Raw genomic sequence first — 23,280 nt, forward strand, 5'->3', positions numbered from 1 at the left:
TATTCAAAAATTAATGTCCCTCTTGGTGAAGGTTTATACAGTAAGTCCACAATTCAATAGGTATCAGCGCATATAGGATAACACAAATACATTCTCTAGTCCCCATCAGAATCTTATCCATTATATTCCATTCCTGTTGAATACCAGTAATGTTAGCTGAAAGTCAAAATTCCAATAGGTAGCAGATTGTAATAACCATTATGGAAGGACGTGAATATCTGGGTTGGAATGATTATATCAGAGACATCTAGAAATTCTGGAAATATTTCCCAAGTATAAGCATCTACTACTGAAGAGATACGGAAAGCCAAAATGAGGCTTAGCTTAATCAGAATTCCCAGTCTCTTTTCTAGAGGCCATGGCTGTCTATCAAAATTTCCAAAGGAGGGAGAGAAATGATACCTTAGTCAATGTCTGGAACCAGCAACTGGTAGCTCCATTTTAATAGCATTTATATATTGTTGTGTGAGTCTAAATAAGTCTGAATAATATCATAGACATGGAGGAAAAATGAAGAGTGATTTTACAAATAGATTAGAGTGTGTCAGATACATAGAAGTAAAACTCCAGTCCATGTCACTTGAAGTAATTTTGGTAAATGCTGAATAATACTGGAGGTAAGAGAGAACCATGAAGGACACAAGCTGAAGGGGGAACAGTAGAAATGGAGATGAGAGGGAAAAGCCTACACCCTGTCAGCTAAATATGACAAAATCAGTCAAGTGCAATTCTTGTCAAAGCAATTTAAGATTCCAAAGAATTCACCCTGATTTCATGATTATTGACATTATTTGCAGTGGAAATACCCAGTAATACATGAGCTCATGACAAACCATCATCAGCACTGACAAATTGATCATTTGCATTCCCAACCAAAGCTGTCTCTGTGCTAGCATGTAACCTCAGACAAGTCAGACTTTAAAGGAAAATAAAGTAACATAATAGCTAGAAAGGGCAAATAAGATACTGAAAAGATAAGTGTTGCTGAATCAAAGTTCTTCAGGTCCCAATGCTATTTTTTAAAAAGGGTGTAAGTTACAATGCCCTGTTTTAATGGGATGGGGACTGTAAGAGAATCACCCCAATTAATAATTTATAAAATCATAGGGAGAGTTCATTGGCACTACACTGGAGAATATTAGACATCAGCAAGGGATCGAAAGAACAATTTCAGAACTGGTTCCATGACCTCATTCTGTGAGGCAAAATTAAAATCTCAGAAAATCAGCATTGAGCCAGATTGTGTAACTGGCCTGTTAATCACCACAGAGGAGAGATGAGGGCACAGTAAATGTTAAAACATGAACTCACAGTGCTGTCCCTAAAGGAAAGTCAGATTCCTCTAGCTATCTCCATACCCTGGCTGCAGACACTGTGGAAAGAAGACACAATAGTACTGGAGGGGCTTTATCCTTGGTAACAGTAGAGAACAAGCCTGTGTTACACTCAGGTACTATTCATCAACCCATAGTCTCCCTGTCTTACTCTCCAAGGAGCTTTTTTATAAGATTACCCAACACATAATCCTTTATGTAGAGCTGTTGCAGTAAAGCCCCCACTGACACGAACAAACATGAAAGCAGCATTCTGCCTTCCTGGCATGAAGTTACATGGTGCATATGAGCCAGTAGTGCGTCTTTGACTAGCTCCTCTCTTCCTCTTCACCCACAGCACAAGTAGACAACACTGAGATATTTCCTGTGCAGGACTGATTTTGACAGCACGACCGCACAGCAAAGCAGCTCTTGAGGCACAGCAGTGACTTATTAGATGTGGGGAAGCGGAAGGATGTAGGGACAGCTCTCAGCTTTAGGAAAATTGTCTATTTTGATAAGGCTCCCATAATAACTCATTTAATGCAGTAACAGTTAAATCTCCTTGCTGTTTGCTGCACAGCATTCCTAATGGGGAAGCTTTTATTTCCAGCACCACAGAGCTCCTGACAGTTATATAACCACTTTTTGGGTGCCTTTATAAACAGGTGTCATAGCAGAGTGCCATTATATATTGGACTGAAAATGGGAACGTCTTCAAATATAAATAAAATGTGCAGCCTGTTGAGCAAGGATTAGCTCCAATGATTAGCAAGGGAGTGATTGATGGCCTAGGTTCCAACCCTGGACTCTTTACGCACACACAGTTCTCAGTAACTTCAAGGAATGTTACCCGGTTGAATACAAGGGCAGAACTGGGATATTGATAACTAAAAATATGGAAAAGAAACATCTGGATACATGACCTAATCTAAAGTGCAGCAGCAGCTGATCAGTGTCAAAAAAAGGGGGAATGAAAGGAAAGGGATGCTAGGAGGAGAATGGGAGAGAATGCAGAGCAATGCTGATTTTACGTGTACATTTGCTCTATGTATGCCGCTTAGAAATCGTTAAAGCAGGTTTTCAATACGGGGCAACATTTTACATCCATTGGGGATTTGCTTATGTTATGAGCTTCTCAGGCTCTTATTATTTTGGAGGGAAGTTGTCTAGACAAGTAATATGGGCTGTTTTTTTCCCAATGACTTCCACCTTTGAACTGGTGGTGTTTAACATCAATAACTGGGAAAAGGAATGACCTATTTGCAGAGACTTCCTTGAGGGCACTGCAGATTAAGAACAAAAGCCTGCTTTCCCTTGGAGGCCTGATTCTCCCTTTGCAGGGTATGGGTAACTCCCATTGAAGTAAATAAGACTTACTCCTGGCCTGTGGGGAAAGGATCAGGACCCTTTTGTGGATGGCCCTGATATGCTGTGGTTCTCTGAGCAAAAAGAACGGGCTATAGAGAAGCTGAACATGGAGAGTCCTCCGTTTCTGCATACTTCATGCTGGCCCATCCATGGCCATCCAGAGAGCAAAACAGGCTGGAAGAAAGGGCACAGGCATGGCTTGTAGGTCTACGGCTATGTAGCCCCACTGGCCAAAACTCCCTGTGGATGGGAAGTGAAGCAGCCATAGCTTTTCAGATGAGAACAAGAGTCCCTTCTCCAACCCCCAACACTTGCACAAAGCCTGTTGACTGAAGGTTTTGGACAGGGGTCATGGATTTGGCTCTATACATGGAATAAGAAAAGAAGAAGAAAGGGAGTTTGTCCTAATTAATGAGACTGATTGCAACAGAACATATTGTAATAAATAAGTTGACAAGGACAGCATTAAAATTATGAGCTGTTCCTATTCCTTAGTGTTTCCCAACATTTAATAAGTTTTATCTGCATGCATATTTATTAAGTCATTTTCTTTCCCTACAGCATGGCTGTGGAAATTATGTACGTGTGATACAGACCTTCAATCGCACCCATTTGTACGTCTGTGGGAGTGGAGCATTCAGCCCAGTATGCACATACCTCAACAGAGGGCGCAGGTCTGAGGTAAGTGTTTTCATTCATTGTTCCCATGCTTTCTGTGGTGGATATTTTTAGTGCTGGGCAAATACACTTATCCAAAGAGGATGAGTCTGGAAACTGGGCTTGGAGAACTCATGAGGTTACTTTGTCCAGTCAGGCTACAAATAGCACAAGGACAGCCATTCTCCTGGTTTTCTGACACTTGTTTCCAGTCCCAGCTGCTACCAGAGAGCATGGCATGCATAAAAGTAGAAAATGGTTTGATAGCATTAGCCTCACTTCAGACTTTGTGTCTGAAAAAGCTCACTTCAGACTTTGGGCTAAGGTTTGGCTAGTTCTCATTTTATCTGAACCAGTTCATTCATTCCTAATTTATCGTCCAAAACTGGAAATAAATAGCAGTAGAAGAAAACTCAGTAAGGTCCTTCACTTATTCCCTAGTCCTGCAAGCATTTATCCATGGGAGTAGTATTGTTAAGTTCAACAGGACTACTCCTGTGGGCCAAGTACTCACAGGTGTAAGTGTTTGTAGGATGGGGACCTACAATCCTGAACGTGCAATCTCTATTCAGGTAGAACTCCCAATGAAGTCTCCTTGACAGGAAAAGTTGTGCCTGAATAGATGCTGCAAGGTTGGGTCATCGATTATTAGGGTGAGAGCCTCAGTTGGTATAAATCTGCTTATTTCCATTGATGGCTCCAACTGAGGTATGCTGATTTAATTCCGAAGAACCACTGAAGCAACTTAGTGTACATATGGTAACAGAGAATTCAACAATTAAAGGGTTAAGTATCACAGTAACTTTCTAGTCTTCTTGTGACAAGTCTAATTGTTCTGTAAAGTTTACCACTCATCTACCATTTTAGAAAGATTTCCCTCCACACACCTGTTTTGTTTTGTTTTGTTTTGTTTTGTTTTGTTTTTCCTTCCAGGCAGCACAATTTGTGCTACTAAGTACTACTTGTCCTCCTACATTTTAAATCATAAACCATTTTCTCCTTCCCGCATACTGCACTGTCATGGAATAATAGCTAGCCAAAGCGCTTCTTGTAAAGAGCAGCCTCATAGTACATTACCTGAGTTAGTCTGCCTGCTTTCTATTGCATTGTATTGGCTAAACATTTATAAGCCCAGATGTTTCATAAATGCATTTTCCAGACTTCATGATATGAAAATGAAATTTTTGTTTCTATACCAATGTAGTAAGCAATAAATGGAGTAGGGAGAAGGAAAAAGGAAACTTCTTATCTGAGTCCTGGCCCTTTGGTAGAGTTTGGGCCAGACTGACTCTTACAGGCACAGGAAGGAGCAGTACGTCTTCCTGCACATGGAGAAATGGCTGTGCTGCAGGGGGAGGGCAGGCACCGCTAGTCAAGTTCTGCCAGGGGAAGGCAGCTGTAAATGTCTGCTCCTGCTTCTATAGAAGTCCACGTGGGTCTGACCACTGATTTCAAAGGGAGAGGACTGGGTTTGAAATTCTCAACCCTCAAGTACAGACTGCTCGGAGGGGCTACAAATCAGTACATCTCCTGGAAGACTTTGCCCCATCCTTCCATGGAATGGTCCCAAGCAATTTGGGGGTGCATTGGCTGGCTCCAGGCCCCCAAGTAGACTGTGCAGACTGAATCACTGCACTTCCACTCCTAGAAGACTGCCTGCCATTGGGGCTTAGGAGCCTGGGTTCAACAGCACAGAACCGCTGGAATGAATCTCTGGAATGAATGGATCTGCTCTTAACTAGTTAGTAACTCTCAGTCGTACCATCCTGGTGACATTCATTCTAATTTAATTTTATCAGGATTAATTTTAAAATTGAAAGTGATCCCATCTGTAGAATAATCAATACGATATCTTTTAAAACGTATGTAGCCGTTATACCAAGCACTACAGAAATATTGACTCTGACGATTTCTTTGTTGCAAGAAATGTGATTTCACTTTAAATAACACATGAGGCTTCAAGATGATGCAAGATGTTAAAAGTCTGAAGTTTAAAATAAAGATACACGTCTTGGAGAGTAGAGTTGGCTTCACTTAACTTGTCTTTGTAGCTGCATGCCTAGGAACAATTGATTAAATAAACTGCTGTCTCAGACGTCTGGAGTCTGTCAGACACTTGACTAGGCATTGCACTCATTGCTGGTACAGTACAGGCCAACAATAGCAAAGCACTTTAAAGAGTACAGATTTAAATTCAAGTATTTCCCTCTGCAAATGCCTAATTAGGAGAGCTGAGTGAAAAATTATGTCGTGCTGATGGGACTATTGAGAAGTTGTGTTTCCTTTGCTTTTCCAAAAACCATGATTTCACTTCAAATTTGTCACTGTTTTCCACAAACAAATGGTTGTTTTTGCAGGTGTAAAATTGCTATTTTAAACAGGCACATCTATTTCTGCTGCAAACACTCCTTGGAAACCGTAAAACACCACCCAGCATGACAGCACCATAGTCTGGCACTCATGGGAGCCAGGTCTCAGGTTTTGGTTAGTACATGATTGCAATAAGAGGGCATCGTGTTCCCAGCTAGTGAGCCCTCACTGGGGAGGCAGCATTTAGCCATCTCTGGTTAAATTGTATTTCCCTGTCACAACTTATGAAAACACTTCTTTGCTTCCCTTTCTCATCCTGTGCCTTGATACACTGGCCAAAGGAAAATGTTCTCTGCAGAGCTGAATGCCGTTCTTGCTATCATAAAATGTAGACTTGTTTTAAACTCTTCCTGTAAGAACAGGTGAAGAAAAGGCTAATCATTTGCAGAATGTGATTACTGTGAACTTAACCAAGTGTTATTCTAATATCAGAGTGGGTGCAAGTAGAAGCAAATGTTATGGCTGTGTGGATGGGCTAAGAAAAAATAACTTAACACGTTTGAAAAATATATGTGGTCCTGGGGTTTCTGGCAAATTGCCAGTGCAATGGTTGGGCATTTTGGAGTAGTGTACAGTAAGCATAAAATAGTAATATACATTAGTATCAAACTACATATTCATTAAGAAAACAGATAACATAGACTTATACTTAGATTTGAAACTTTGTTTACAAGATCTGTCTAATGATTATAGTGATGGGATAGATAGATAGATAGATAGACAGTAAGTAATGGAATTTGGGAATTTGCAGCTTTTAGTGAACATTTAAACTCTGTCTCAAGTTAATAAAGACCAAATTTATTACCCTCAGATAGTTGTTTAGTGGTCTGTGTGGCATCTAGGTGCCATCATGCTTGGTCTTATTAGGGAAGGAGTAAGTAACGAATTGGTGCTCTTGTCAAGCTGTCTTACAGTGGCTCAAGAGCGTGAGTACCAACTTCAGGGCAGACTGTTAAGAAGCAGGGTATCAACCCCATATTGGTTGTGAGTTCTATACTTAGATTTTGCCAACACATTATCAAGTGTGAACTCATCAGGCACTATAATAGCTTGAGCATGGAGTCACAGATAGTCCCCTTGGATACTCTGATCTATCTTGCCACCCAGATAAGCTTACCTTTGTGATAGACAATCACTTACACCAAAGATCACAGCAATATTCTGGTTACTCCCAGTCCCAAAGGACCAGTCACTTACCCCGGGTCAATTGCTCCTTAGATCTCACACCAAAGACAACACTGGTAGCCAATCCTATAATAAACTATCTAAAGATTTATTAACTAGGAAAAAGAAATAAAAGAGTTATTTAAAAGTTAATGCAGATAAACACATATACACACACAAATGAATTCAGAGGGCAATAGAAGCTTCTATGTCCTTTAGGGCTAACCCAGGCAAAGCACTGGTGATCTTTTGTATATGCTTAGTAATCCTTGCCACTCAGAGTCTAAGCAGCATAAAAAATACTGTTTTTGCTTCTTAGGTCTTTTTATCCCTTCCCTACTTCTCTTTGAGTTGCAAATTCAGCCACTGGGAGGAATTCCTAGCAGGTGGGGGAGTAATCAACAAATTCTTTTGTCCTCTGATGTTCCACAGTGGTTTGTCTGGTGCTTGGGCAACTGTTGTGCTGCTTCCTCCCTCCCCAGGCTGCAGGAACACGGACCCGTGCTGCTGTCGAGAGACACTGCCCCCTTAATGTGCCCTTCCAAAAGTGGTCAAATTAAAATTCCTGCACACGCCCCTGCAGAGCAAACCCTTGAATGTTACCTTATAAGATGGGATACAGATGTTATAAGTGAGATTATGGAATGCTTGTAAATTGCTACCTGTGTTAAAGTCTGAACACTAAGTACATTTTTATAACTCTAATACATATTTAACAGTACTCACACACAGGTGAGCCAGACTGGTTCCAGCTATGTATTTGTCTATGTTCAGCTGAGACCTAGGGGCTTTGGCATGAGCTGGCACCTGGTCTGCCAGCGTCACATGACTCATTCCAGTTTCTACTGGATTGGCATCCACATCACAAAAACTTCATTCTGATTGGCTTTCTTATGGGTATTTGTGAATTACCTGTTTCTGGTTGGGACAGAAATAGCCTAAAATCCAAATTGGCCCTGTCAACACTGGTCCTCCACTTGTGAGGTAACTCTCTTCTCTTCATGTGTCATCATATGATGCCTGCATCTCTAATTTTCACTCCCTGCATCTGAAGAAGTGAGGTTTTTACCCACAAAAGCTTATGCACAAATAAATCTGTTAGTCTTTAAGGTGCCACAGGACTCCTTGATATTTTTGTGGATGCGACTAACTCAGCTATCCCCTGATATTTAAAATCCTTTCTTATCCTTGCAATTATTTTTCTGGTACTGGCTGGAGTCAGTAAATTAAGAGGGACACCAAGATGGGGTGGGAATGCAAGTTAACCAAAGATTGCTTCTGTTCAAGGAACAGGTAAAGGTCCAGATTGCTGCTTCTTAACCTAAACACCTCACCCATTTTTTGAATTATAGTGCTGTGCATGACCTATACCATCTAAACGAGATTGCTCAGTCTTCTAACAGCAGCAAGAGATCAAATCCTACACTTGCTTTTGTTATCTATAAGACACCTACCACCACAGTGACTGAGCAATGAGTGTAATCCAAGAGACAATGCTCTGAAAAACGTGTGTGCTTTAGAAATTATTTTGGAAGCGGGGTAAAGAGACAGGCCCAGATTTTTAAAGCTGTTTAGGTGTCATTGCACTCAGTGTTGCAATGCCTAACTGATTTAGAAGCCTAAGTCTCATTTTTAAAAGAGATTTAGTCACTTAGAAGTCTAAATGCCATTGACTGTTGATGGAATTTAGATTCCTAAGTGCCTAAATCCCTTTTGAAAATGAGATTTAGGCTTCTAAATCAGTTAGGCATTGTGACACTGAGCACAGCAACATCTGAATAGCTGTACAAATCTGGGCCCATACGACAAGCTGACAATTGAAAAGAGAAGCTTGCATTCTTGTGTATTATTACTCGAGTAGTTTATTGCAAGTGCTTTAGGCTAGGCCTCTGACATAAATACCACCATGAATTCATCAAGTAATTCATAGGTCATTTCAAGACTATAGAAAAAATGTCTGCAGATGTTATTGCTGACATATAAGCTGGGTGGACCACAGACAGAGCAGCTCAGCTAAACTCGGAGGACACTTCCTACACCTGAGAGTGTATTGCATTTGTAATTACAGTGAAAATAATTGAGTACAAGTGAGAAGATAATGAAAACTCATCATAAGACAGTTTTATTGTAAGTAGTAAAGCAAAAACCCACAGCAGTGCTGACTATTCTTAGTCGATAACAACACAGGAAAAAAGTCTTCTCTGACTTTATTTTCATTTTCTAAGGTTTCTAAACATCAGCAGTGACATGCATGTGTATATTACAGGAGCAAGTCTTCGTGATCGACTCCAAGTGTGAATCGGGGAAGGGGCGCTGCTCTTTCAACCCTAATGTGAACACAGTATCTGTTATGATCAGTAAGTAAAATAACCAAAGATCCTGGTGGCTTAAATCATTATTACTGAGCAGAGTGTGAAATGATGGGGTGTCATAAACAAATGGAGCACAGGGCACAGCCCGTGAAAAGGAAACAGTTGTGTTCATACTGCTTGTCAGGCATCTTTTGAAAGTCTGCACGGAGCTATGCATGGATGTGTGAAGGAAATGCAGAAGGAAGCAGCAATGAGGGAGGGAGGGATAAAGAGCAAGAGGTTGTCCCCTTTTCATCTTTCACATTTCCCCAGGGTTAGCTACAACTTTTAAATATCTTAATCTTTTTTTTTTTAATGTTTAAACACTTTTTGACTTCATTCATCATGGCCAGTTCTTGTGTCTCATTGCCATGTAGTTAGGGAAGCAAAACCGGCTGTAGTCTTTCGAGTTATTCTGCATTTCATATTTGTTGAGGCCACCAGCTACTGCCAGGCTCCTTGCTTTGCAGCTGGCGTTTTTACCTACCCCTTCCTCACCCCCACTGTGTCACTGACTATAAATTTAGCAACTCACTTCCATAGGAAAGGGCAGAGAGTGTGACAGCTGGTTCCCTTGACATCTCACTGTAGGTTGTCTGGCAGAGTGTTCAGTGAGAGTGAAACCTTGGCACACAGGGCCAGCACAGTGCCTGGGCCCCACTTCAGTGCCACCTAAGCTCTTTGTTGAGATTTAAGTGGGGCATAGGCCCAGTGTAGCCCTTTGCACAGGGGTGAATGTCACCTTGAAAGAGAATGAAAGGACAGCTCACAAATTCCACCTGGAGAAAACAACATATCCTCACTTCAACATGCCTGATCTCCAGTGGTCTGTGGGCTGGAAAAAATGCCAGCACATTAAGAGCCAGATTTCCCTTTTGCCTTGCACCTATGCCAGTGCAAAGTGGGTGTAAAACACTACAGGCCTAATTCTGGTTTACACTAAGATCATTTACACTCTGGTGACATTATAAAGAGCCTTCAAGTGGATGCAAATGTGCATGGCCTTAATGCAAAAGGAGAATCAGGCCCTATAGCAGCATTTTATCCTCACTTGCACTGGCTTTGCGTTAGTGAAAAAGATCACAGCAGGCACAGGGAAAGGGGTCATCAGACCCTCAGATCTCCCAGACTGCAGCAAGATATGCTTTAGCCATAACTCTGGGTTAGTCAGTCCATAATGAACTCCTCACTGGCTTTCACAGCAAGGAATGAAAAGAATTTACTTTGGAATGGCAGGGCTTAGATGATTAATTTAAACGTTGCCCTGAATTCATTAAGCATGCTCAATCGATGGTTTTGTTTGCCCTCTGCCTAGTCACTGTCTGCAGTACATTCTTAGGACTATGACAGCAGCTGGGCTGGAGCAGCAGCTGCCTGCACAGACAATGCTACAACCACTTGAGCCACATGTGCTCTTGAATGTTCAATGTAGACATACACTTTGCCATTTAGATTTGCAGTGTGTTCAGAGACTACTGATACCAAAGCCTTGCATTTTGATTCTGTATCTAATCCCTGATCTCTGAGGGCCCATCTGTGCTGCCCCACAGTTTTGATTGCAGGGGTGTGAATAACAACGCACACCAAAGTGCTATGCTGTAACTCCCCTGTGTGGAGCTATGGGTGTGAATTAATAGGTTCCTAGTTGGTATTAATGTCGTACTACATAAATGTGAACTGGGAGTCTTTGAGTTGGTGCCTGCAGAATCCACATGGGGGAGTTACAGGACAGCACTTTGGTGTGCACTGCTATTCACACCTAGGATAGACATAGCCTAAATTAGCAGCCCAAACATAGTATGTTTTTAGCCAAGGGAAAGAGCAGGAGTTGCACAGATTTCTCAAACTGACTTAGGATTTTGTTAAAAAAAGAGAAGAATTCTGTTGACCTCTGTGTACAGTATGTTGAGTTTCATAGCAACTGCACACAATATAGCAAGGCATTTAGCCCTGGGTTTTCACGGTACTACCGTGTGGTGTCTTAGCCATGCAGCTCCCATTGGAGTAATGAGAGGTACACAGTGGAAGTGCCGGAAGTTCAGGTTAAAGAGTAGGGCTCCAGGGACAGGTCCTTTGTTCTCTCCTCAACTGAACAGAATCATCTCAGCATCTTACCTTCAAAAATATAAAGTTCCAAGGTGGCTTGGCATGGTAGTGAGCAGAGATGCGAGCAAAAGGGGATTCCAGTCTGCATGGAAGAAGAGAAAGTGTCATTTCTCTAGCATGATACTCTACCTCTTTAAATGATTGGCTACATTTCCATCTTACTTCATCAGTGATCTGTGGGCAGCATGTAAAGGAATTTGATCAAAGTCAGTTATAGCCTAGTCCACTCATAAACGCCAATTACGCTTTTCACATTCTTAAATGAGTTACTGCCATCAAAGACTAGAGACTTTCTTTTTTCATCCTGGGGTTTATGAATGCCCGTTAACATCCTCTTTTCTAAGATACTATACACACAGTAGGACAAAGGCTTGTCTCCTTTGGACACATGGGAGTTTTCTTCATTTTAGTAGAAGTTACTTTATCTGCTTTAATCTCCCAGGTATGTGACTGAGCAGGCCCCCAATATCTAGTTAATCTCCAAAGCAATATTTCTCCCTGAACTTTGAATCATTTGGGTTACAAAAAGTTTCTTCTTTTTTAAAAGATTCAGCCAACTGGAGAACTATACTACTACTGAGTGGGGAGTAGAGAGCCTGTGTAACTAGGAAGCCAAAGACAGAGCTGGGAATTGAGCCCAGAGCTCCTGAGGCCTAGATAAGTGCCTTAATCACAAGACCTTCTTTCCTCCCTCCTCTTAAACTGACGAATGCCACTGGAACTAGTAAAGTATAATGACATAAACGTTTTATAGTGTGGTCCCTGTTTCTTGTCGATTTCTGGCATCACCTTCCACCTATGCAACACAGAACACAAGCTTGAAATAGAACAGGAAAAGTGAATGGCCCCATAGAGGAAAACACCACATGACAAACAAATTAGAAGGTAGGAGAAATTCACCATTCTACAAAAGTGCTTTCGAAGCAAAGCTCTGAAAAATGTATCTTTGGGCAGGCAAGGAATAATTAACATGCACACCCCCTTTCTTTCCACAACCAATGCTCCTAGGTATTTACAAGAGCAGACATACATCAGTTCAGCAATTCCCCCAGTAACAAAGAGAAACAGTGTGAATTGGTTACCCTGCAAAGACAAACTGTTGTGCAGAATTTAAGCATTAAACCAAAAGGAAGTGGAGCTGACAGATATCATTTGATACCTGATTAGACTAGTAGGCTCTAGGAATGCTTAAGACATAACTAATAAAGCTGGTATGCAATAGGATTAAGAACTCCATAGCCCCATTCCAGCCTTTCTATTTTTTTTTCTAGAAATGAACACGAGAGCTCTGTGAGAGCCATAGGCATGATCCATTGCAGCCAATCTATTTGACAAGAGGAATAAGACACCAGATGGTTCTGGGGGAAATCACGTTGCTTTAGAAAGATTCATAATAAGCCGCTATTGATCTAACAGCACTACATATAGATACAAATAGTGGAACAAACCACATTGTGCAAACTTCTCTCTACTCTCCTTGTTGTTACCCCTGCACAATGGATTCCCTCATACATTGAACCGCAGCTAAGGGAAAGACATGTAGGTGACACAATGCCTGCACTACCTACTGTCTAATTAGTAGGGATCTGATTCATGACCTAGCAGGCAATGAAAAAAAACCCTCCAGAGTTTTCATCTCTCAAAGGTGAACGGGTGTTTCTTATTGTTGAACAAACAAAAAATTAAAAGAAGCCTCAATATTTGTGGCTCTTGCCAGCTTGACCACACACACTCATGGCAGCCCAGGCATTTGGGTGAAAACATCAAAGGACCTAGCTGTCTGGGAGTTCATTCAGCTGCTGCTCCCAGCATGGAAGTTAAAAATTATTTTAGCTAATGTGTTGTACTCTGGCGTTGCCTTGCATACGCCAATGGAAATATATATATATATATATATATATATATATATATATATATATATATATATATATATATATGCTGACATATGGGCTGAATTTTCAGTGTCCTGCACAGGGAATTTAGGTACCTAATCCTATTAAAGTAAACTAGAGTTGCATGTCTAATTTCCTTCACACTACATTGAAATTTACTCTGACTCTAGAATATAATGCAGGTATTTGTTACTTCCCTTTACACTGAGCCAGGTTCATAGCATCTTCATCCAGTTTCTGCAATACAGAATCGTGCTTCAGTCCGAAGTCAGCCTTGAAAACAGTAGCAACTCTGTTGACTTCAATTGGAGCTATGCCAATTTACACTTGCAAATACTGGCCCAGTATTTTGGCTACTTCCATAACACAGAAACTTTTTCAAGTACTTTTTTTAAAAATTGAATTTGAGTCCTTTTTATACTATTACCCTGTCTGGGCATTGGTGTTTAGCAATGTAAGTTCAGTCACTAAGTTGTATTTCAAATGAAAGGTTCACTACACATGTGGTTAGCTGCTATATTTAATCATGCAGTTCCCTAAATTTCTTAGCAACATCTGATGCTTCCTCCTTAGGCTAGATGATTGTTCCATGATTCAGAGGAAACTCCACTCCCACCGGACTGAAATTTCTGTGTAGTGACTGCTATGTAAATAAAGAACTGGCACCATCTGAAACAAAAATAGGTCACTAGAAATGGATTTCCCAAAAAGCCAAGATAGACACATTCATGTTTTTTTTCCCCTTTTCCTTTTCTACCTTTCTATAGATGAAGAGCTGTTTTCAGGAATGTACATAGATTTCATGGGGACCGATGCAGCAATTTTTCGCAGTTTAACCAAACGGAATGCAGTGAGAACTGATCAACACAATTCTAAGTGGCTGAGTGGTAAGACGATTGCTTCATTAAAGCTTTTGATATGTGACTAAGAAAAAGGTTGTTTTCAACAAAGAATTCTTTATTTCCCATTCTAAAATGAATCTACTAAGGGAAACTGTGGGCAAGAAATAGGAATAAAAACATGCCACAGACAATGCACTCTGTATGATGAATAGGAATTCTACAGGACATGGGAATTGCCATACTGGAGGAGACCCATGGTTCATCTATTCCAGTACGCTGTGCCTGAAGTGGCTAAAACTGCCTCCCAGGGAAGTTTGTTCGTAACCCCTAATTATTTGAGATTATCTGGCATAGGAAAATTTGGTTGTAATTATTTACATTTAATTTTCAACTGTAGTAAATGTAAATAACTTATTAACTATGTGATTGTCATAAAATGGCACACTGAGGAAAAGTCACCTCTGTGCAATGGTGAGGTACAAGGGGTGAAACCATGGCTCCATTCAAATCAATGGGAAAACTCCCATTGACTTCAGTGGGGCCAGGATCCCACCCATGTCTTATATGCTATGCTTTATTTTATTCTTAAAACAGCTACACTTTATGCCCATGCTTAATTTTAAGCACATAAATAATGCCATTGATTTCACTGGGTTAAAGTTAATCATATGCAATCGGTTTTGTGCTGGCCCTCTGCACAGTAGTGGATTTCACCCAATAGGAATAGGCCAAATTTATCATTCTGATTTGAAGATTTGCATTTATTGCTGCCAAGCCTGCTGAGGTACATTGAAGGAAACCAGTCTGGTCTTTCTATCTCATGCAATTGTACAGGACAAATCCTAACCCATCTATTCTTTTTATTCATAATTCATGTGATATCACGTGTTATGATACTAACTTGCGCTTTTTGTAAGAGAATAAATGAAATATGTCAAAAGAGGGAAACTCTGTTTTCTAAAATTTGCCTTTAGTTGTCTTCATTCTCTTAAGCCTGCCTACTCTCCTCAAAGTATCTTAGAAAATGGACAGCACAGAAAGTGCTTCCTGACTCAAAAACCTACATAATGCAGTTACTTGGAAAAGGTGTCTGATACACATAATGTATTTCCATATTCCTCCTGAGCTAGCATCATGAAATGTGACATATTCATTGATAATGGATTGAAGAGTACAGAAGATATCCAAAATTAAAAATGTGACCTTTCCATCAGAGGTCACCAAAAAGTCAAAAGTGGTTTGTATTGAGTATCAACCAATCAAATGGTATGAATAATAGGAAGTAAGTGACCTCCAGACTGGAGAATATAGGTCATTGGAGGCCTCTATTCATTAGATTTTAGCCAAGAAAATTGCCAAAGAAAAGCAAGTGTACCGCAGGCTGCCACACTGATAGCTGTCAAGTATCAGAGGGGTAGCCATGTTTGTCTGGATCTGTAAAAGCAGCAAAGAATCGTGTGGCACCTTACAGACTAACAGACGTTTTGGAGCATGAGCTTTTGTGGGTGAATACCCACTTCGTTGGATGCATGTAGTGGAAATTTCCAGGGGCAGGTATGTATATGCAAGCAAGAAGCAAGCTAGAGATAACGAGGTTAGTTCAATCAATGCCTTCTTCTAGCAGTTAAGGCATGAAAACCAAGGGAGGAGAAACTGGTTCTGTAGTTGGCTAGCCATTCACAGTCTTTGTTTAATCCTGAGCTGATGGTGTCAAATTTGCAGATGAACTGAAGCTCAGCAGTTTCTCTTTGAAGTCTGGTCCTGAAGTTTTTTTGCTGCAGAATGGCCAACTTAAGATTTCATATTGCATGGTCAGGGAGGTTGAAGTGTTCTCCTACAGGTTTTTGTATACTGCCATTGTAATATACGCCATCATATGCCAGCAATGCTCCTCTGCTATGTACATCGGCCAAACTGGACAGTCTCTACGGAAAAGGATAAATGGACACAAATCAGATATTAGGAATGACAATATACACTATTTGACACTAGCTCGCTGCAGTCCTCTATCCCTGTGCTCATTCAGACTGTAGTTTATATTTATTTCAATATGTTCACCATATTCTAATATGAATATCTTTGAGGGAACTTCACTCCTCAAGCATTCTCACATCCTCAAAGCCTTCCTTGCTTTGGTTTTCAGTAGCTCTGCCGCAACCTTTACCCTCTGATTGAATAGGCTTGAAAAGTAATTTGTTCATTTTCTCCCTAACAGTTTTTCAGATCCTTGTTTCTCTTCTCACATTTTTTTCCTCAAAGAGTCTTCTCTACCTTGCTCACTGATTCTTCTCCTGCAAGGCTTTCGATCTCTGTTAATAAACTAGCACCGCTGTTTCTGCTTCAGACTTGCTTTTTTGAAAACTGGGACAAATCTGCTCTAGTGTCAACTTGAGTCTACAGAAACCATCCGAGATCCCTGTCCTGAAAACACTGACGCTAGTGCTTAACATTATACATGAGTAGGGCCAAGCCCTAGCATGTTGGGCAGCAGCAGCAGCAGATGCACTCTGTGGAGGTACCTGGAGAGATCAGTAGCTGTCAAGAGTTGCTTATATTGACACATTGTTTGCTCTGTATCTGTCTCTTTCCAGAGCCTATTTTTGTGGATGCTCATCTCATCCCAGACGGCACAGACCCTAATGATGCCAAAGTGTACTTCTTCTTCAAAGAGAGGCTTACGGACAACAGTGGCAGCACCAAACAGATTCATTCAATGATTGCTAGAATATGCCCAGTAAGAATAATTTTTTGTTCAATTTTCAGAGGCTGATTTGCTGGCTTAATTGAATAATCAAAATTAATCCATTGCGTTAAAACGATTTAAAAGCCTTTAATTCCAATAACAAGCAAATTTCCTGTTCCTGCTTCCAGCTCCATAATTAAGAAGAAAGGCTGTTGAGTATAGAGCCAAGCCCTGATCTTGTTAGATATATCTGGACTATATCTGTAATTTTAGTAGGAATATTAGCACTTGATGAATCTGTGCACCTTGGTGCAGTGTAGTTAATAACACTGACTTCCTGAGCTTGCTTTATTTTCCATGATTCAGATGTGAGCTTTACGGAATCACAGAAGTACCAAATCTCCCACAAGAAATTCAGTGTAAAGGCATTTGAAAACATTGGTTTTATTCTTAAAACAATTACACTTTATGCACATGTTTAATGTAAGCACATGAATAGTCCCATTGATTTCAGTGGGTCAAAGTTATGCATGTGCATATGTCCATGCAGAATCAGGGCCTTAGTTGTTGCCCGTATTTCTCTTTTTCTGTAACCAGTGTCAATTTTGCTTGCAATGTGATTGAAGCAGCTATCTCTTTCTCTGAGGTTATGGATGCTTGTACAATTAAAACTGTAAAACGCTCTGTTTTTCTGAAAAGCTCTTTATCCCTTACCTAGGGACAAACTGGAGATCAAGTGTGAAGGTCCCCTCTCTCCCCCTCCTGATTAATATGGGTTTTGTATTCATTGAGGTTTGTGATGTGGCTGTGCAGGGGAATGGTTGTGCGCTTTGCTTTTTGCTCAGTTCCTGTTCTGGCAGTTCAATATGATATATGACCTAGTCTTACAATATTGCTATTCTTTTGTATTTTTGGTTAGGTGCCCAGTGGTCTCTGGGTATTTTTCAATAAGACATTAAACATTATTAGGATGTTATTGTTGTTGTTATTGTTATAATGAAGTCCAGATTGCTTCTAAAAGGACTTGGACCTGATTGTGCTTATATTGAAATCAATGGCAAACTCCTATAGATTCCAAAGGGAACAAGAGCTGATCCTTCATGTTGATAGTAATCTACTGTAACAACCTCAATAAGGAGTGAACATGGCTACAAGCCTCCTGGTGTCAGCCTGACTCGCCATGAGCTCTGTTAACTTTAGGTCAGTTAAGGAGACCTATTCTAATAGCATTTTTGGCAGCACGAAAGTTAATGCCCAAGCCTCTTGAGCCTGCTGGTTCAGCTGCAAAGAAAGTATGGACAGGTGGCTGAAAAGGCTTTATTCCAGTTTAAAATGAGAGAGGTCACTTTCCCCCTTCATAGCTGGGCAGAACTCCTCTTACACATGCACATGAAAGGCCGAATAAAAGTAGAGCTGGTCATTTAACATCGTTCTGATGAGTCTTCTCAAAACATATTCCCATTTTTGGTGTGCTTTAAATAGAACAAAATTGGTTATTTAGGTCTTATGAATTGAGCCTTCCAGGTCACTTGCCCTCAGATAACAGATACCTGAATAGTACATTAATGAGATTTTGTCCGAATCTGGTATCATAAAGTTTTACCAGTTATTTCATCTTACATGTACATTTCTGTTAATGCCTCTATTAAAGCAGCACTTTAATCTTAGTTCTGTTAACGAAAATAGTTCATCTTTAGAGACCCTGTCAATGAGAAAGTTCAGGGGGACAGAGACTAAGAGGTGAACTTTGCTGTAAACATTTTTTTCTGATTCCACCTACAATTTTCCAAAGATATTTCACTGTGATCCTTACTCTATACAGCAACCACATTTTTAAATGATTTTTATAGAAAAATGATTAAAAGCCTGATTTTCAAAGGCAAGACATGAAAAAGTTTCATGCTTGTGCACCCACTTTAGGCTTGCAAAGTTGCTCAAGATAGTCTTCAATTTCAACATTCATAATTGGGTCTGTATTTTCCCAGATTTGGCAGTGTTTGGGAGAGGGGTTTGCTTCATGCCTATCTCTGTTTATTGTCTTTAATATAAAAATGGTATTTGCTAGATGATGGATCATAATAACCCGAGAAAAGATTGCAGGGATTAAGTAAGATTTTAGTTTTGCTTTGTTATACTTTTGTCAAATTCATTTTGCTTTTCAGAATGATACTGGTGGACAGCGTAGTCTTGTAAACAAGTGGACAACATTCTTGAAAGCAAGACTTGTGTGCTCAGTAATGGACGAGGATGGAACGGAAACATACTTTGATGAATTAGGTATAGCAGTGTAGTCTTTACAAAGTATTATCTATATCATGTTATCTCTGTATCTGTGAGTATTTGAGAATCTTAACTTCAAATGAGAAAAAATATACCTGTGCTTAAGCCACAGATACTGGGAGTTAAGGACATCTGAATTTGATTCCCTGTTCTGCAACAAAATTCCTATGTCACCTTGGATAAGTCACTAGGTTAGAAATCTTGGCCCCATTTAGTCTATGCCAAAAATCATATTGACTTTAATAGTGCCAAGATTTCATTATAAATTTCTTTGCCTCATCATCCTCATCTCTGAAGCAGAATTAATAATGCTTGACTATGCACTGGAGTAGTAAGAGGCTAAATTAATGTTTGCAAAACACATGGAGAGCTTCCAATGAAAGGAGAGATGTAAATGCAAAATATAATTGTTGCTGTTCCTACTGTTTATGCTCATGATTAAGATTTGCTTATAGTATTTTAAACTGTTTTTAGTATCAGTGTATCAGTTTTAATGTACCACTAATGTCCTTTTGATGACAAGACAGGTGGTCCTTTGGGCCACTTGGTAGAAGTCTCTTTGGAAGCAGAAGTTGTTGTTGATGATGATGAGGTTACTAAATACTACTACTACTAAGTATAATTTCTTAGAATTTATCCACGCTTTTACATCTGCAAAGCTTTTTACAAACATTAACTAACTAACTAACCCTCAGAGCAATTGTGCAAGGTTCTGTTTGTGTAAGGTCTTATTAGGGTCTCCAACATAAATATGGGTTATTAACTTCATGATTACATATCTAAAGCTGCGTGTTTGCAGACATCTGATGTCTATGATTGTCATAGGCATGGTCACAGATCTGAACCCCATTTGTTGGACACATAACCTCAGACAAGCTTTGCCTCAACTGGGGAGAGTGGGCTTGTCTGTGCACAATTCAGTAGGTAAAAATGACAAACTTGATCAACTGCCCGTGGCCTTATTTAACTCAATGAGTAGACTGTAGAGTCTTCTGTTTTGAGAAACTAAAGACATAAATTCTATTTCAGATAAGATATATGTCGTTAGCTAATGAACCACATTCTGACTCGTGCACATTGCTTCCACGCTTGTGTAACTACACTGACCTCAGTGGTATTGCCCCTGATTTTCACCACTGTAAATGGGATACAGAATCTCTGTGGCTATGGATTGTTATAAATATTTCAGTGCAATTGTTTTGATTCAGAATGTAATGGTAGTTGGATCAAATCCTAATTTAAAGTTCTATGGGAGTAAGGTTATCAAAATCTGATCCTGGATCACTATACTTTTATCCTATGATAAAACACCATATGGTATATATTGCTGGTCTCAGTTCCTTGACATAAAGCACAAACAAGACCAAATTCAAAATTTAGAGGATCCTCTGAGAGTCACCTTTCAAAAGCGCTCTGCTCCTGACAGCTCCAAGACCCTGATTCATCAATCCACCCCTATTCAGTAAAGCACTTATGTTTAGCTTTGAGCATTAAGGCTTTGGGGATCATATTGAACTAGCAACTGAGCATGAGCTCTCAGAATAATGCTGTGGCAAAAAGGGATAATGTGATCCTTAGTTTATCAACTCGGCAACTGAGAGATGACTTTACTATTGTGTTTCGGTACATTCATGGGGAGCAACTACAAAGTACTAAAGAGATATTTAACTTATCAGGGAAAGGTATAACTTGTAGCTGAAAGCTGAAGCCAGACAAATTCAAATTAGAAATTAAGCACAAATTTTTAACAGTGAGGGTGATTAAACACTGGAAAAAACTCCCAAGGGAAGTGGTAGATTCTTCTAGCCTTAAATTCTGCACATCTTTGAAAGCACTGTAACTTCAACTCCAGTGGGACTTAAACATTTGCCTAATGTTAAACACATGATTAAATGCTTTCATGAGTTAAGGTCCTGCTGAGGAGAATGGGAGAAGATGGGTACGAAGCACATTTGAAAATTTTATCCTTTTATTTATGTGTCTAAATAGGGGCATTTTGTGCATTGAGTTCATTTGAAAATCTGGCTCAGAATGTGTAAATGCTAGTTTTACTATGACCAACCTTAAATATGATGGGTCCGACCCTACTTTCATTGAAGTCAGAGACAAAATTTCCATTGAAGTCAATGGGAGAAGGATGGGGCCCTACATTTCAAGCTAGAGCAATTACTCAACAGCTGTGTTCTTTCTTTCTCACAGAGGATGTATTTCTCCTAGAAACAGATAACCCTAGAACAACACTGGTGTATGGAATTTTTACAACATCAAGGTAATTTTGAAGATTTGTAGAGGCAGCCTCTGTGAGCGGCCTCAGTTCCAATTCCATATAAACACAGAAAGAGGTATTGTGTGTCAAGGCAATTGGGATTGAATGCATTACTAATATATCCTGCAACTATCATTGCCACCTAGGAGACGTCCTTTCAGTCGTGCTTATTCTCATCAATTAGAAGCACAATTACTTGTGATCTCTGTTGGAGCTGTACTCATTGTGGCAAATTTGATCCCTGGTGTATATTCAATACAACTATACCTGAGATAAATTTCCCCTCTGCTCCCAGCTTTCTAAAAAATATATTGAGAAAATGTTTCCTGTTGTCTCCATATCTTTACTAGATAGCGGGGAATAGGGTGACCAGATGTCCCGATTTTATAGGGACAGTCCCGATTTTGGGGTCTTTTTCTTATATAGGCTTCTATTACCTCCACCCCCATCCCGATTTTTCACATTTGCTGTCTGGTCACCCTAGCGGGGAAGAATAAGGACATAGAGTGTGGTTGACTTCAGTGGCAACTGAGGATTCTCAGCACCTCATCAGGGGTCCTTTGCACTTGAAACATCAAGCCCAGAATTCCTAAATAAATCCATGCTAATAGTTCCCAGTCTCATAGCTGGCAGATTATTCCTTATGCCATTGGACTTTGGCTCCCAAAAGACACCCTTATATCCTGTTTGATCAAGTCCTTCCTGAATCACAACCTGAGTCTTCAGATCGCTGCAAAACCTGGGCACTCCTCATCTCTTGGCAGATAAGGGCCCACCTTGCTATAAGGACAGAATGGATAGTTATTTGAGAAAGTTCAAGATTTCTTGTTATGTTTGCTGGGATGGTCTTTCTGAGAAACAACAGATACTAATTTTACTTGTATTTTGATGTTTTGGAGTTTTTTGCTCTTGGTTCTTGTCTCAATTATCTGAACAATGGAAATGCCACTGCCTGTCTGTCAATGTATTTCTAATACATACCTTGCTGTAGCATTTCAGTGTCTTATATTTCTTTCCAATCCCTGGACCTGACCAGCTAGAAGTTTTTTTGTTGAAAAATAGAGTTTTGTTGAAACTGACTTTTTTTAATTTTCTATCATTTATGGAAAATTTTTGAATAAAATGAAAAAAAATCATTTCAGTTGAACATTTTCATGTGAGAAAGTCATTTCCTGACCATGTCAACCACCACGATACTATATGCCTCGTATATGCCAAATGATCAAGCTTACATATAGCCAGGAAAAGATAGTTTCATAATATTTAAGTGAGGGGGAAAAAAACCAATCCTGTAGCTTGTAAATAGCTGAGGCTATCTATACTGTGTGACTCTTATAGCACAAGAAGAGAAAATGCTGAGGCAATGTTTAGCGATAAAAACCACACTTATGATTATGTTATGGATTCAGCATCTCTGAGCTGGAAACTTTTCTATCTAAATCTCATGGTATTCCTCCAGTGGAAATTGGGTTTGAGTTAAGGCACCATATAACCAGACTGAACACTTGGTCTATTCCAGGCCCTGTAGACATTTTCTCACTTTATACAAGGTTTTGCTTTTGTCTAGGTTTCTGTTTCACACACCACAAGACTTCTGTTTGTTTTTTTTTACTCTAGATTGAACATGTTGTGTAATTAAACCTAGCAGTCATAATGAATTTCATCTACTAGTACTGCCCATGTCTTTTTCACCTCTGCAGACCCCAACCCGAGAACAGTAATTGGAGAAACAGGCTATGAGATAAACATAATTATTAACTTTAACTAAACTATATTGGTCTAGGCTGTGACTGACGTGAATTATTTTTATAGCAGGAACTATTATAAAACTAATAAAAGTGCATTGTCTGTAATGATCAAGTGCATCCTTTAAACTTTATCTTATGGCTCCCGGGGAAAACTTCATAAACCAATTGTGAGGAAGAGAGAGTTCAGACAACAGATGTGGTTATAATGCATCTGAGGGCTTTCTCAAGGTAGCACTT

The 23,280-nt window shown here is 39.9% G+C and overlaps 1 protein-coding gene across 3 annotated transcripts in view; it reads left to right on the plus strand.

The window, feature by feature from the left end:
• Positions 1-23,280, plus strand: part of SEMA3C (semaphorin 3C) — a 163,793-nt gene that overhangs the window by 103,152 nt on the left and 37,361 nt on the right. For all 3 annotated transcript variants that reach the window (XM_044987190.1, XM_044987180.1, XM_044987197.1), the window contains 6 exons: positions 3,246-3,365; positions 9,142-9,232; positions 13,992-14,111; positions 16,658-16,800; positions 18,912-19,026; positions 21,229-21,298. In XM_044987190.1, coding sequence (XP_044843125.1) covers positions 3,246-3,365; positions 9,142-9,232; positions 13,992-14,111; positions 16,658-16,800; positions 18,912-19,026; positions 21,229-21,298 — 659 coding nt within the window. The remainder of the gene's footprint in view (positions 1-3,245; positions 3,366-9,141; positions 9,233-13,991; positions 14,112-16,657; positions 16,801-18,911; positions 19,027-21,228; positions 21,299-23,280) is intronic.

The sequence above is a fragment of the Mauremys mutica genome, chromosome 1, assembly GCF_020497125.1.
Source record: "Mauremys mutica isolate MM-2020 ecotype Southern chromosome 1, ASM2049712v1, whole genome shotgun sequence".
Taxonomy (NCBI): domain Eukaryota; kingdom Metazoa; phylum Chordata; order Testudines; family Geoemydidae; genus Mauremys; species Mauremys mutica.